The following is a 14,152-nucleotide window of genomic DNA, read 5'->3' as shown; positions in this document are numbered from 1 at the left end:
AAAATAAGTTGACAATTAACTTATAAAAAATACTATTTTAAAGGTTTTTTTTCTCACCTATATTTAGGGTTTTATTTGGACTTTTTTGCTTGTGGTTACATCATTTAGTTTGGTCAACTTGACTTTTTATTTTATTTTTCTCATAATTTTTTAATGTATACATTCTTTTTCTTCATGCTTTTATCATTTTTCCTTAAAAAAATTATATTTGATAGAAATATATACCATATCAAAGTCAAGTGGTTGAAAAATTGGAGTCTAAAATGGTGCAAATAAATAATTATATATATATTTTTTTCAAATGAAAAAAAGTATAATTCGAGTTGTGTACCGCAATAAAAGACTTCCATTGAAATAAAATATCGATAGACATTAATCTCAAATTTAATCTTCAAACAAGTCTTTCTCTTTACCTTATAAAAATGTTATTCAATTATGAAAAAATATATTATGTTTGTAGGTTGAGTTTATGTTTTAATTATCCGAAAAATATATATGATATGAAATTGAGGATCATGAGGAGTGAGGGTGTTTCATAACATTTGAAAAGTATGAAAATACTATATTAGAATATGAATTGAGTCTTAGTTCGATTGGCATGAGCATTGGTGTCAATGTAGGAAGACGTGGCTTTGAATGTGTTGAAGCGCATTATCCTCCTATTTATAGGTTGGGGAGGAACCATGAGTAGTTCTAGACATTATGTAAATAAAAAAAAATGGTAAAAGATGAAAGTGGTGATACAAAATCAGGTAAAATTTCAACACCAGCTCGCTTGCTATTTCTTACTCTTTAAATTCGTGTTCATTATCAAGTCTTAACGGAAAATTTATAAACAATCAAAATTTTTGAGTCAATTACGTGACGTCACATATCAAGTTGAAATTATCATGTGATAAAACCAAAACTATCATGGTAAAAATGATAACATCATATATGTGTTATTATTTAATTAATTTAAAATAATTAAGAGAAAAATATTAAAATTTATATTTAGTAATTAAAAATAAAATAATAAAGTGATAATATCAAATGATTATTTTATCTGTAATGAATTAAATTAACAAGAGACAAAAATTAAATAAAAAAATTAAATTCTTGCAGCAATCATATGTAGTAGTTAAATTCTATAAGAAATCTATTTTATTCATATAATTGACACTACAAAAAGGGTCACCCTAAGCCATTTTGGATCCACAAATTCAAAGAACTTAAAAAATCTCTGCAGAATTCTCTAAAGAAGTCGAGGAACTTGAAGAACGCCGCATCAATTTTAAAAAAAGTTGCCTTCCAATTCAATTTAACCATGGAGAAGAAGCCAAAAACCATTTTTGAAGAAAACCACCATTCAATCCAAATCAACTAAATAAAAGAGGTCCAAACTCGTGCCAAGAACATATTACCATGACACTTGAAGCAATCCAAATCCATCCAAGATCAACTCAAAAGATCTTTGAATTGAAATCAATCTACGGAAAAGAATCAAAGGATATTTTTCTTTGTATTCTAGAAATTTTTACTAACATATTTTATATATTTTAAAATTTTATTTAGATTAATATCATTAAATTAAATGACATCAAACTTAATTTGAATATAAAATTAAATAATAGTGATATCAACAATGACAACAAATTGGATTACTTGAATCAATTAATTTCGAATCTAAAATTCATTTATTATAAATTAATTATTCGTGTATTACTATTATTCATCATATATTCAAATATAAAAAAAATTTAAACATTTAATGCCGTAAAAATATAAATTTATATATACTAAAAATATAATTTAATACAGTAAACACTCTAACCATTAAATTAATATACAAGTTGGAATTGCGTAGGATATATTCCTACTACGGAAGAAATCCAGAAAGTTTCAAAATTAGGGGTATGGATTAGGGTTCGTGAGTTAAATTAAGGTAAAAAATGTCTGAGGAGATATTAAGTGGGACCCATTAAAAGATACGGTCGTGGGGTTAGGGCGAGGAGTGGGGCGGTCAATGCGGAACCCCTTTGGATTATTTATTTCAATAATAACTTTCATGAAACATCTTTGTAAGATTCAAACACTTTGTATCTCGTACCACTTTGGAATCTTCAATCTTCATCAGCCCCATCATAATTTTATGATTTTTTTCCTTCAAATTTTTACATTTATTCCATTCCTTTCTTTCTAAGAAAAAGGGTTTTTTTTTATTTATTTATAAATTTTTTACTCAATTTATGTCACCTTTTAATAGTTAATTTTATATCTTGAATAAATTATATTATTTAAAAATTATTTTAATTTTTTTGGTAAAAAATAATACATTAGATAAAATCATAATTAAGAAAAAATAGAGATATTGCGATATTTTTCCAATAAATTCATGATCGAAGCTTGTGAAGATCTAAATAAATGTATCAAATAACTACTTTTTTTAGTATATTTAATCATGTGATCAGCAATACCATTAAGAGTTCTCAGAATATGTCGAATACGAGTCTCTCATTTTTTACACAAAACTTGATGTAATAGTCGCAGTTTTACTAAACTACTACTAGCTCCTCCATCAGACAAAAGTAATTCAATCAACAAAGCATTATTACACTCAACTTCAACTTTCCAACATCACTCTTGTTTTAACTTTAAAAACTGACTCGTTACCGAAACTCATCACATAGCCCCGTAATCAATTTTTTTCTTTAAAAACTAATAAATATATATAATAAAAAATTATGAATCAATTAAAAATTTATTTTTATATTTTTATACATGTTTTATTGCTTCCATTAATTATATATATTAATTTAGTAATCAATTCTATATTAAAATTTATCGTAATGAGTAAAAGTTATACATATTTTATTTTTTATTAAAAAATAAATAAATTAATTCATAAGTTCGATTATAAGACAACCTGTCCTCTTATATTAATAATTTTACTATTTAATTTAACATTAATAAAATAATTTATTTATTTTCTAATAAATAAAACAAAAATATAATCTAATCTTAATATATCAACTGGTGTTATTTATAAATTTATATACAAATTAAGTAGTTTTGAATCAAAAGTTACACTGTTTGTGTCTTTGAGAGAGGGAAAAAAAAAAAAGGAAAGAAAAAGGTTTGCTTTGTGGTTTCTGATAATCTTGAAAGGCAGCAGCTTTTTTTTAAACGAGCTTAAAAACCAAGAGAAAGTAGCAAAAGGGGGCAGCCAGCAACAGCAACAGAAGTAGCAGATAGCACTAGCAGCCATTGTTGTTTTCAAAGAGAAAAAAAGAAAAAGATGGTGGGCTCAGGTTCAGTTGATAGGAGCAAAGAAGCTGTGGGGATGATGGCCCTTCATGAAGCACTTAGAACTGTTTGTCTCAACTCAGACTGGACTTACTCTGTTTTCTGGACCATCCGTCCTCGCCCGTATATCTTCCCTTTTTCCCTTTTTAAAAAATCTTTGTATTTATATCTTCATCACTTACTAAAAGTTTCAATCTTTTGTTTGACTTAATGGGTTTTCTTCTTCGTTTTTGGTGTGTAGGAGAGTGAGAGGTGGTAATGGTTGCAAGGTTGGAGATGATAACGGCAGCTTGTAAGTTTTCTTCTTTTCTTGCTGTTTGTTTCCTGGGAAAAAGTAACAGAGGGAAATGAGGATAGTTTTTTATTCCATGACATGGGTTTTTCTTAATTTTTGATTTAAAGGATGTTGATGTGGGAAGATGGATTTTGCAAAGGAAGGGTTACAACAGAATGTTTGGAAGAGATTGAAGGAGAAGATCCAGTGAGGAAAGCTTTCAGCAAAATGTCTATTCAGTTATATAATTATGGAGAAGGGTGGGTACTGGGTAGGTGTTTTCATTATAATAAACATATATACATATATTCAATTCAATCACTCATTGATCTCTCTCTAAATAAATGGAAATCTATGTATATCTATATATATATGTATGTATATGTTTTGTGGTGTTTGATTTTGATATGTTGAAACAGGTTAATGGGGAAAGTTGCATCAGATAAGTGTCATAAATGGGTATTCAAAGAACCAACTGAATGTGAACCCAATATCTCCAATTATTGGCAAAGTTCTTTTGATGCTGTAATTCTTTTAAGCCTTTCTCTTTAATTTCAATTATTTTCCACCATAAAACTATGTTACTCCGACTCAGGATGCATACTCGTATCTAACACTCAAAACCGAGCCCATAAGTTCGAGTAACCTCCTCGAAATACCCGAGTCCAAGAAACTATGATTTAATCTGCCCTTTTTGTTGTTTGTTTGAATTGCAGCTTCCTCCTGAATGGACTGATCAATTTGATTCAGGCATTCAGGTCAGCAAAAATGAAGCTTTCCAATTTTTATTTTATATTTTTGGGTTTTTTTTTCCATTTTTGTTTGTCTAATGATTAAGATTTTAATGATTTCTTGTTTTTTCTTTTTTCAAATTTTTTCTTGAGTAGACTATTGCTGTTATTCAAGCTGGCCATGGTCTTCTCCAGTTGGGTTCTTGCAAGATTGTGAGTCTGATATGAAAATTCTTTTATTTATCAATTCTTTAGTTGATTATAGCGTTCTTCGCTTTTTGATGTTGAATTTCGAGATTAGAAGTCCGGTCTTTTGATCTCATTGTGTGAATCCTCTAGACACCTTTGAATCTCTTGCATATCAGTCTAGTTTCTAATATGAAAATTTCATGATTACTCGTTTGGTTGATTGTAGAGTAGCTTTTCAAAATGTAATTTCTGGGTTTTTTTCTACTTTTCGTGGTTGGTTTTCGTTATTGAAGTTTGGTCTTTTGATCTCATTGAGATTTCTGTGAATCCTCAGATTCATGAAGACTTGCTTATGAATCTCTTGAACGTCAGTCTGGTTTTTGATATGAAATTTTATGATTACTAGTTGCTTAGTTGATCATAAAGTAGCTCTTCATGTAATTACATCCGTGTATTTTCACGGTCGATTTTCGGGATTGAAATTTGGGTTTTATTTTATGTGAATCTCAGATACCTGAAGACCTTCATTTTGTGCTAAGAATGAGGCATACCTTTGAATCTCTTGGGTATCAATCTGGTTTCTATCTGTCCCAGTTGTTTTCATCCAACAGAAACGGTCCGTCTTTATCGACGATTTCTTCAAAGCAGGCTGCCGTTCCAACCCGTCCACCTCCACTCTTCAACTGGAACCAGAGACCACTTCCGCCAGCAACTAATCCGATGCTTGCTTCACCTAATTTTCAGAACCCGGCTAGACTTGGATTTCCACAACCCAAAGACGAAACCCACATGTTTCTACTACCTCGTTCGTCTGAAACCCGAATGGAAGACATGATGGTTGAGCATGAAAACGACATCAAATGGCCTAATGGCTTGAGCTTCTTCAGTGCTCTCACCGGACGAACCGAAGATGCCAAGCTTTTGTTCAATTCCGAGAGTTTAGGAAACAAATCAGAAACAAACCACCATTCGCTTATACTCGAAGGAAAAGACTCAAACCATAACACAGATGTTGGCACAAACCCGAACGAGTTCTTGAGCTTAGATTGAGCTTGGATAGTCATCCAGATAATACAAGGATGAAAAACAAGTTTTAGAAATGCTTTCAATTGCCGGCTAGAACGATGATGTTTTTGTAATCAACTTTGGCCGACCATCATCAGCACCGAACCGGCAAGTATCGGAACTCCGAGGCCAGGATGTACAATGATGTCATGGAAACTTTCTTGGAATGAAATGTATTAGGATTGTGGTAGAGGACATAGGTGTTTCTTTTTTATGTTCTTTTATGAATGACTCTTAAAGCCACTAAACTCTACTTTCTAATCATTTGTTGTAGTTTATCCTTAATATAAGTCCTTTTTAAATAGACCTAAATAGACCTTCAATTTTGTGATAGAATATCACTTTATATATATACACGCGGTTTTGATCATATCTGTCTTTTATTTACCTTTCTTTTATTTATAAATAGGAGAATAATAAGTTTCAATATATTCGAATTTATGTTTTCTTATATTAGCAGCAATATTAATCGATATTATTTAAAGTTTTAAAATATTATCAGATTATTATATTTTGATTATTCATATCTTACCAGAATCTCTATTATTATTATTATTTGGAAAGAGAATAAAATCTAAATTATACAAACTATAAAGTATATTTTTAGTAATATTCTCTTTTTGCATAAAGCTAATTTAGATTTTATTAGAATTTTTCAAAATTTTATGAATTTTTGTTTTCCTTTTTTTTTCCATAAGTATTACTTAAAAACATTTCCATAAGTATAATTTAAAAACATACACCTTCTTATAATTTTAGAATAGAATTTATGAATATATATATATATATATATTTTTGTGTTTTTTTATAATATTTTTATAATTTAATTTTTTAAAAGTACAAAACTAACATTTTAGCTATTGTTTAAGGGCTGAATTAATTATTAGTGAGGAGAAGGAGGGCGAGTGGTGGATTTTTCTCCTAAATGAAAAAATTTTACTTTAGAACTTCCAAAATCCATAAAATCATAAATTAGTATACGGTAAAATTATAATTTAACCCCCCAAAAAGTATTAGAATATTGATTTAATCTTTTTAAAAATCATACTTTTTATGTAATCCAAATCCTAATATAATTTTCAAAAATTTTCCTCGGGTATCGAAATTTTCATTAAATTTTATTTTTTTGAGTCTCGTATTCTAGATTCATGAGATTATAATTACGATCATCCATGCAATAATAATTTAAAATTAGAAGTTGAGTTGTGGGTTTAAATCTCATTCTAAAGGAAGTTGACCATCTGCAGAAAGTCCCATTTTTTATTTTCAATTTAGTTCTTTAAATTAGAATCCACTCTCTAAACATATAAAAGTTCAAGAATAATAAAAAATTGAAAGCTTGAAGCATTTGAAATTCAATTTAGCCAACTTTGTAAGGACTTAATGTGAACACGTAAACATACACTTTAAAAGACTATAATAATAATAATGGAATTAAAAAATCACAAAATTAAATATTATAGTGATATGTAAACAAAAAAGTGTGAAATTGTTAGGATTTGGAAATCGTCAGCCCAAGTGACCGATAAGATTTGGATCTCGGACTTGAAAGAAAAATGTTCCCTTATAGGCATAGTCAGTTGAGGACCTTGCGAGAATGTTAGATGTTCGCAAAGATAGCTTGCGCGAAGAGCCCGCGAGGAGAGCTCACGTAAGCCTCGCGAGGACAAGGTCATGAGCTATGTCCGCGAAAGTGATCGCAAGCCTTGCAAGGGATCCCCGCTTGTGACTGGCAGGGGCAAGGTTGGCTGGGGGAGTCAGTCCCATGATCAAAAACATACTGCGTGCTCCGCAGGCAAGCATCCAATAAGCCAAGAGAGGCCCAGTGAATGTCAACACCAGGGACAAGAAATGTCAGTACCATTGACCCAAAGGCCGAGAAAAATAATAGTAGCAGTAAGAATATGTATAAATACCCATTGTATTTTCCTTAATACGATACGAGAAAACATTGTTCAAGAGAAATAATTTATATTTCTAAATGGTATAGAAAATAATTGCATAAAATAGTATTCAAATTCTGAATGCAACCTTTTATTGAATTAAGTTGTGTGATCTTAAGTAGTCGATTAAGTTATTGTCTATACAGGAGGACATAGGTTCGAATACGCGGAAACGCAATTATTTTTCTATTAATTTATTGCATAATAAATTTACTTATATAATATTTAAAAAATAGTAAAATTAGAACAATATAATATATTATATTCTGAAATAAAATATACTAAAAAATTAAATTGATATTTCCGAGTAGAGTTTAAAAAAAACTCATCGATATTTGTTTAATATTTATAAAATTTTCACGTTGAAAGAGCTTTATAAGATTCCCCAACTGTGTTATGTTAATCAACTCACGTGATCCTATCATTTATTTAATACCGCCTCTATTATTAGTTATTTGAAGATCTGTATTAGATCTAACACAGATTCCAATGGCCTTTAAATATAACAATTGTTTGACCATCTTGGATGTAACATTGACTAATTACGAGCTGTTGTGTAATAGTTGTTCACTTTATCTTTTAATTACATAGTTAAGGGTTTGATATTCGTTCATAAGATTAGATCATATTTTATAATCAATTATTTATTTTTTTAAAAAATATATCGAACGAGAAAAATAATAATTATTATTAGAGGCGAATATAGGGGGTTGGCAGGTGCCCCGACCCTCTAAAATGAAAAATTATTTTTTTGACCCTTTAGAAAATTTTAAAATTTTAAATTAGTAAAAATAAAATTACACTTTGACCCTCTAAAACAATTCTTTAAAAATTATAAATATATAGACTACTAAAAATTAAAATTTTATTTTAATTTCTCTAAAAAAAATCTTTAACTTCGCCTCTGATTACTATTGACGATAAATATGGTGGTATCAAATACAAACCTTTTAATGATTTTTATTTAAGAAAGAAAGGCTACAAGTTCCAACCCAACCATACTTTTTGACAGAAAATAATATGAATTAATCATTGAAACAAATAGTTAAAAGCAATTTAATAAAATAATATAATAATTAAGAATAATTTGTAATATCCTAAATATATTTATAAATTAGTAATTATGAAAAAAAATCTTGATTTTTAATTTTAGTTTTAATTTTTTTTGTTAGAAATAAAATAAAATAAGTAATGTATCATATGGTTCGAAATTATTTAATAATAACATATAAAATATGTATGATATTTATATAAAAATAGATTAAATTAAATAAATTAGATTAAGAATAATAAATGAATATAATTATTTATTCTGGTATTATCGTTAATCGAGAATTGGTGTCAAGTTAATTTGTGACACCTACTCAATTAACAACATTATTAAAATAGAAATTCTGTTGCATGCATATGCATGTGGAAACTACATATTTATAACATAGGGGTATATTTAAAAATAACATATAAAAAATAATAGAACCTATGGTTTAAAACTAATCAATAATAATACATGAAGAATATAACAATTTTGAGTTAGTGTTGAGTTAATCTGCGACACCAACTCAATTAATAACATTATTAATATATACAATTGATATAGGTAATAAAGTGTGAATAATGAAATTCATTCAAAAAAAAAGTTTGAATAATAAAATCGAAATATATAAAAAAAATTTAGAGTAGACTGCACCATTAGCTATCAAACTATGGGTAAGTTATCGTTTTGGTCACTTACTAAAAAAAGTAACAATTTTGTCACTAAACTATTCAAGTTTTCATTTAAGTCATTGAACTATTCAAAAGTTTTTATTTAATTCATTAAGTTGTTAAGTTTTTGTTTTTTTTTTCTTTTTAAGTTCTGCCAGCAAGCTCCAAACGATGATTCGACGATCAGTATGGTGGACCAATACTCATAGAAGAGTAGAATAACATATTTTAGATGCAAGTTGATCTGGTGGTCAGTGTCAGAGATCAGAGAAAAAAACTGTTTGAACTTTGGTTCGTAGATTTGTGATATCTAAAGTTGTTTCATAAAAAAAGAATTAAAAGAGAAGGGAAAAAAGAATTTTTGACGTGTGCATGCAGTGTAAACAAAAAAAGCCATATAACATCGATTTTAACAGCGTAGTGACTTAAATAAAAACTTTTGAATAATTCAATGACCAAATAATAATTTTTTTTATTAAGTGACCAAAATGAAAACTTACTTTAGTTTAGTAACTAATGGTGTAGTTTACCCAAAATAGTAAAATAAAATTTTGGTTTAGTAGTAAATTCTTAAATTTACTAATGCAATTGACGTGGGTTCAAATCCCACCATATGTATTTTTTTATTGTTTTTAAAATAAAATGACTAAAATACCATTGAATAATATAACTTATTTTTAATAAGAAATGAAATTTTAGTAATTTCCTTAACCTAATTGGTGCTCGGTTGACTCGTGATACAAACTTAATTAGGGTTTAAGTAATAGTATAAATTAACTATTTTGGGTGCTTTTTTCTTGGAAATTTGGTCTATCATGTTTCACACACTTTAGTTTCTCTCGATTTTCTAGAAGGGTAAGCTATATTAGTAGTTGTCTAACAACTAGTAAATATTTTTTGGTTACCCAACTATTAGTAAAATTTAAGTAAAATTTAATGTTTTGTAAGTAAAATTTTAAATTTAAATCTTATGAATAAAAAAAAACAATGAGGAAAATTTTGCCCACCAAGCTTAATGATGAAATACATTTGAAAATCTATACATTTATTTAGCTAAATATTCAAATTGGGGTTTTTTTTAGGAATTGTTCACATAAAAGTTAAACCTTTCAAAATATTCATATAAAGGTCTAACTTTTACAAAAGTGCTTAAATGAAAGTCAAAACTTTCAAAGTGCACAAACAAGGGCCAAAACTTTTTGAAAGTAATCAAATAAGGGCTTCTCAAATATCGTATATTAGGTATCAATTTTTTTTTATTTTCTTTTATTTTTAAGCAATATTTGATTCAATTGTCATGTATTTTATTCTAAATACATTAGAGTTTACGTAATTTTTACTCAAATTAAGTTAAAAAAGCATGAAAAATCCCTGTTTAAAGTACGAGACGATGGAATGCAATGGGATGGATGGTAGAGGGCTGCCTGCGCCCAAAAGCGATGATTCACTTGTCCGCTTGTCCATGGGGACCTCGTGGCATGCAACCGAAACGACTCCCGCTAGATAGCCGCCCCTATCTCTCTTTTTACAGCCTCGTGGACGGACGAAAGAAGGGAAGTTACAGAACGGGGCAGTGAAGGCTCGCGAAGTAGACAGCAAGCAACAGCTTCTCAGCCCCCTTTACTTTTTTTTATATAGGAATAGCGCGCCCCTTTTAATAAAGGTTAAGACTTTATATCAGCGTTTTGGAAAGTATAACCCTTATACAAGCAAACCTAATTCAAACATTTAAATCATTTACTTATATATATATATTTAAATATATATATACACACCCAAAGAAAGAGGGTTTTCAAGTGCATGCACCTAAAACCTCATAATACAAGAATTACTGCAACAATAAACTATCTTTTCTATTTTATAATTGGGAATTAGGTTGGAAAAATAGAAAAGATTGAACTTTTTAATTTTGAAGGTGGGGTGTATGATTATCATCTACTTCTATTCTTAGATTATAGTGCACACATAATGGTGAAAGAATGTAAATAATATATTTTTAGAAAAAATTTATAAAAATTTAATGAAATTTTGGTTAAATTAGTAAAAATGAGGAATTTTGATGTCTTAAATTTAAATTTATTTTATGTTTAAATAAATATTTTGTAAATTTACATAAATTATAGAAATACGAAAATACTATTATAATAATATTTGTTACTTTTAAATTATAAGAATGATTTTAAGTGTTTTTCTATCGAATTAATAGTAGTACAGATATATCAATCGTTTTCGTTTTCACACTTTAGATTGTTGGTCAAGTCAAATTATATCATAGCTCGACTTTTTATCATTAAGTTAAGATTTAATTAAACTGTCAAGATATGTTTGGAATAATGATTAAAGTTTTTGCCTGACATCTAAGTGATATGGTTCAAATTTTGTTATCTCCTTTTCCCATATCCCAATATCATAAATTTGTAATAAGAAGTCCAATCAAACTCGAATCAGATTGAAAAAATTATTTTATTATTTAAAATAATATTAAAAATTAAAAATTTTATTATTAAATTTGAATTTCGATGATAAGGTCTATTACATTTAAATGTTTACAAATTGTTGAGTTTTAAAATATATATTTAATATGTCACTGAATTTAAAATTTTCATCAATGAGTCGCTTGAGTATTGCCTTGATTGACATCGATATTATTGTCAGTGTAGAAAGACGTGGATTCGAGTGCATTAAAACGTATTATTCTCTTATTTTAAAGGTTAAAAAAAACAGATATAATAAAAACTTATAATGAAATTAATGTTAAAAAAAATTTCGTGAATCAAATAAATAATCATATAAAAAAACCATACATTATCAATTAGACATTTTAGAATAAAAGTTTTTTTTAATAAATAATTAAATATATAAATTGGGGGGGGGGGTGAGTGATTGCAAGCAAAGGGGGAATCTTTTCCAGCCAGTTAAAATGAGATTAATAGGAAGTTTTGTCTTAATTGCTTGACTTAATTGGTTCTTTGAATACATGACCAAATATAGAAGAGATTTTAGGTGAATTGTATATTCCAAATTAAAGTGTTTTCAATTTACTAAAAATGAGTTGTCAATTAACTTATAAAAAATTAAATATAATATATTATTTTAAATATTTTTTTATATAATGTTTAGAATTATTCATAGCCCCTCTTCAACCTATAAATAGAAGGATAATATACCTCAGCTCACTCGAATCCATATTCTCCTATATTGGCAGCAATGACCATATCAATTAAACTAAGACTCAATCGACATCTCAATTGAATCTTTAAATACCAAATATAAAAGAGATTTTAGGTGAATTGTATATTGCAAATTAAAGGGTTTCAATTTATTAAAATAAGTTGACAATTAACTTATAAAAAAAATACTATTTTAAAGAATTTTTCTCTCACCTATATTTAGGGTTTTATTTGGACTTTTTTGCTTGTGGTTACATCATTATTTTGTTTGGTCAACTTGACTTTTTATTTTATTTTTCTCATAATTTTCTTTAATGTATACAATTTTTTTTTGTTTATGCTTTTATTATTTTTTCGAGAAAAAAATATTAATATTAAACTTTCTATTAAATTTAGTGTTACAAGTCAATCGGAAATTAACTTAATTGAGTAGTGATAAAAATATCATTACTTTACAAAATAAATTATATTATTTTGAAAATGTTTTTATTATTTTATATCTTTTATATAGAAAAATAGATAAATACATAGTAAAATTTGAACCTTAACCTCTATAATTTTCAACATATATATTTTATCATTCAATCAAAGCATATTTTATTATTTGTACTAATTTTTATAAATATATTTATTACATAATTTTATTTTTCACCTTTATCGTAAGTGTATCATAATTTAATATTTAATAAAAAGCTAATATCTAATAAAATTATGTGGAATTAAAGTGAAAATTCCCTCAAATCTTCTTATTCAAAATCTTATGTCCAAACTTTAAAAAAAATGATGTTGATTAAAATATAATAAATAAAGAATTATATAATTTTCAAATGAAAAAAAATATATAAATGATTAGAGTTAAAAATTTTCTTTGAAATAAAATATTTTGATTAATACCATGTTTTGAATTTAATCTTTACATAATTCATTGCCCTTTTTCTTATAAAAGAATAATTCTATTATGATTTGAGTTTTAATTTTAATTATTTAAAAAAAAGAAAATTTTTAAATAAAATTCTTTTGAGCCTATCTAATATTATAATATTGGAAATAAAATATTGTTCATTTTTATATTTGTTTATTAGAGTATTTATTTTAAGCACTACTTACGAACCTCAAGTTATGGCTAATTGGTTGGGTGGGTGTTCACTTATCTTAGAATTAGGTTGGGTTCACATTTTTGTTGTAAAAAAAAAAATGATACTTGTTCACCCAAGCTTGAAAGTTTGCTACGGGTAAAAAAATTAGGCTTGAAAAATGAGTTTAGGGAAAAAAATTATGCTTGTTTAAAATATGGCTCGAACTTAGGCTTGAACATTTTAGACCCGACCTTGGCTTGACCCATTTTTATGTTCATAATATTTTAGATTATGTTAATCTTATATATTATGTACCTTATAGCATAGTAAAAAATTAAATCTATAGTAATATATAATACTACTATAATGTAAACATTAAAGAAAAGTTATGATGATAATATATAAAATTTTAATTAATAAAAATATATAAAATTATTAAATATTTAATTAAAAATATATAAACATATTATTTAAAAATTTTAAAAAATATTGGCAACCTTAAAATAGACCTAGGATAGTTATTTGCAAATATGGAAAATTTGGGCAAAATTTTAGGCCTATGTTTGGGGTTGGACTTGGTTTAGGCAATCATAAAAGTGTGTTAATATCATACTTAAACCTATACTCAACTCGACCTATGAACATCTCTAATAACACTCTTTTCCATCTTGCTTGTAGCCTTCAAAGACTCCAAAACAATGCAAGAATTAATTTT

General features: G+C 27.2%; 1 protein-coding gene across 1 annotated transcript; it reads left to right on the top strand.

Moving 5' to 3' along the window:
* The first annotated feature begins 3,058 nt into the window (after positions 1 to 3,058).
* On the top strand, positions 3,059 to 5,914 carry LOC121227906 (protein RICE SALT SENSITIVE 3). The gene is made up of 7 exons (XM_041110842.1): positions 3,059 to 3,408; positions 3,527 to 3,577; positions 3,688 to 3,819; positions 3,979 to 4,084; positions 4,276 to 4,317; positions 4,447 to 4,503; positions 4,990 to 5,914. Exons 1-7 carry the CDS (start codon positions 3,278 to 3,280, stop codon positions 5,527 to 5,529), a joined length of 1,059 nt encoding a protein of 352 aa, XP_040966776.1. The 5' UTR covers positions 3,059 to 3,277; the 3' UTR covers positions 5,530 to 5,914.
* The last annotated feature ends 8,238 nt before the right edge of the window (positions 5,915 to 14,152 follow it).

Source organism: Gossypium hirsutum, chromosome A04 (assembly GCF_007990345.1).
Source record: "Gossypium hirsutum isolate 1008001.06 chromosome A04, Gossypium_hirsutum_v2.1, whole genome shotgun sequence".
NCBI lineage: Eukaryota > Viridiplantae > Streptophyta > Magnoliopsida > Malvales > Malvaceae > Gossypium > Gossypium hirsutum.
Note: the sequence above shows the minus strand (reverse complement) of the source record. Positions and strands in the feature narration are given on the sequence as shown.

What these genes read in the sequence shown, in the direction of transcription:
- LOC121227906 (XM_041110842.1), top strand. Translation starts at nt 3,278, where the DNA reads ATGGTGGGCTCAGGTTCAGTTGATAGGAGCAAAGAAGCTGTGGGGATG. An exon ending in TTATATAATTATGGAGAAGG is followed by an intron (nt 3,820 to 3,978) that starts GTGGGTACTGGG and finishes ATGTTGAAACAG; the next exon opens with GTTAATGGGGAAAGTTGCAT. An exon ending in AGTTGGGTTCTTGCAAGATT is followed by an intron (nt 4,504 to 4,989) that starts GTGAGTCTGATA and finishes TGTGAATCTCAG; the next exon opens with ATACCTGAAGACCTTCATTT.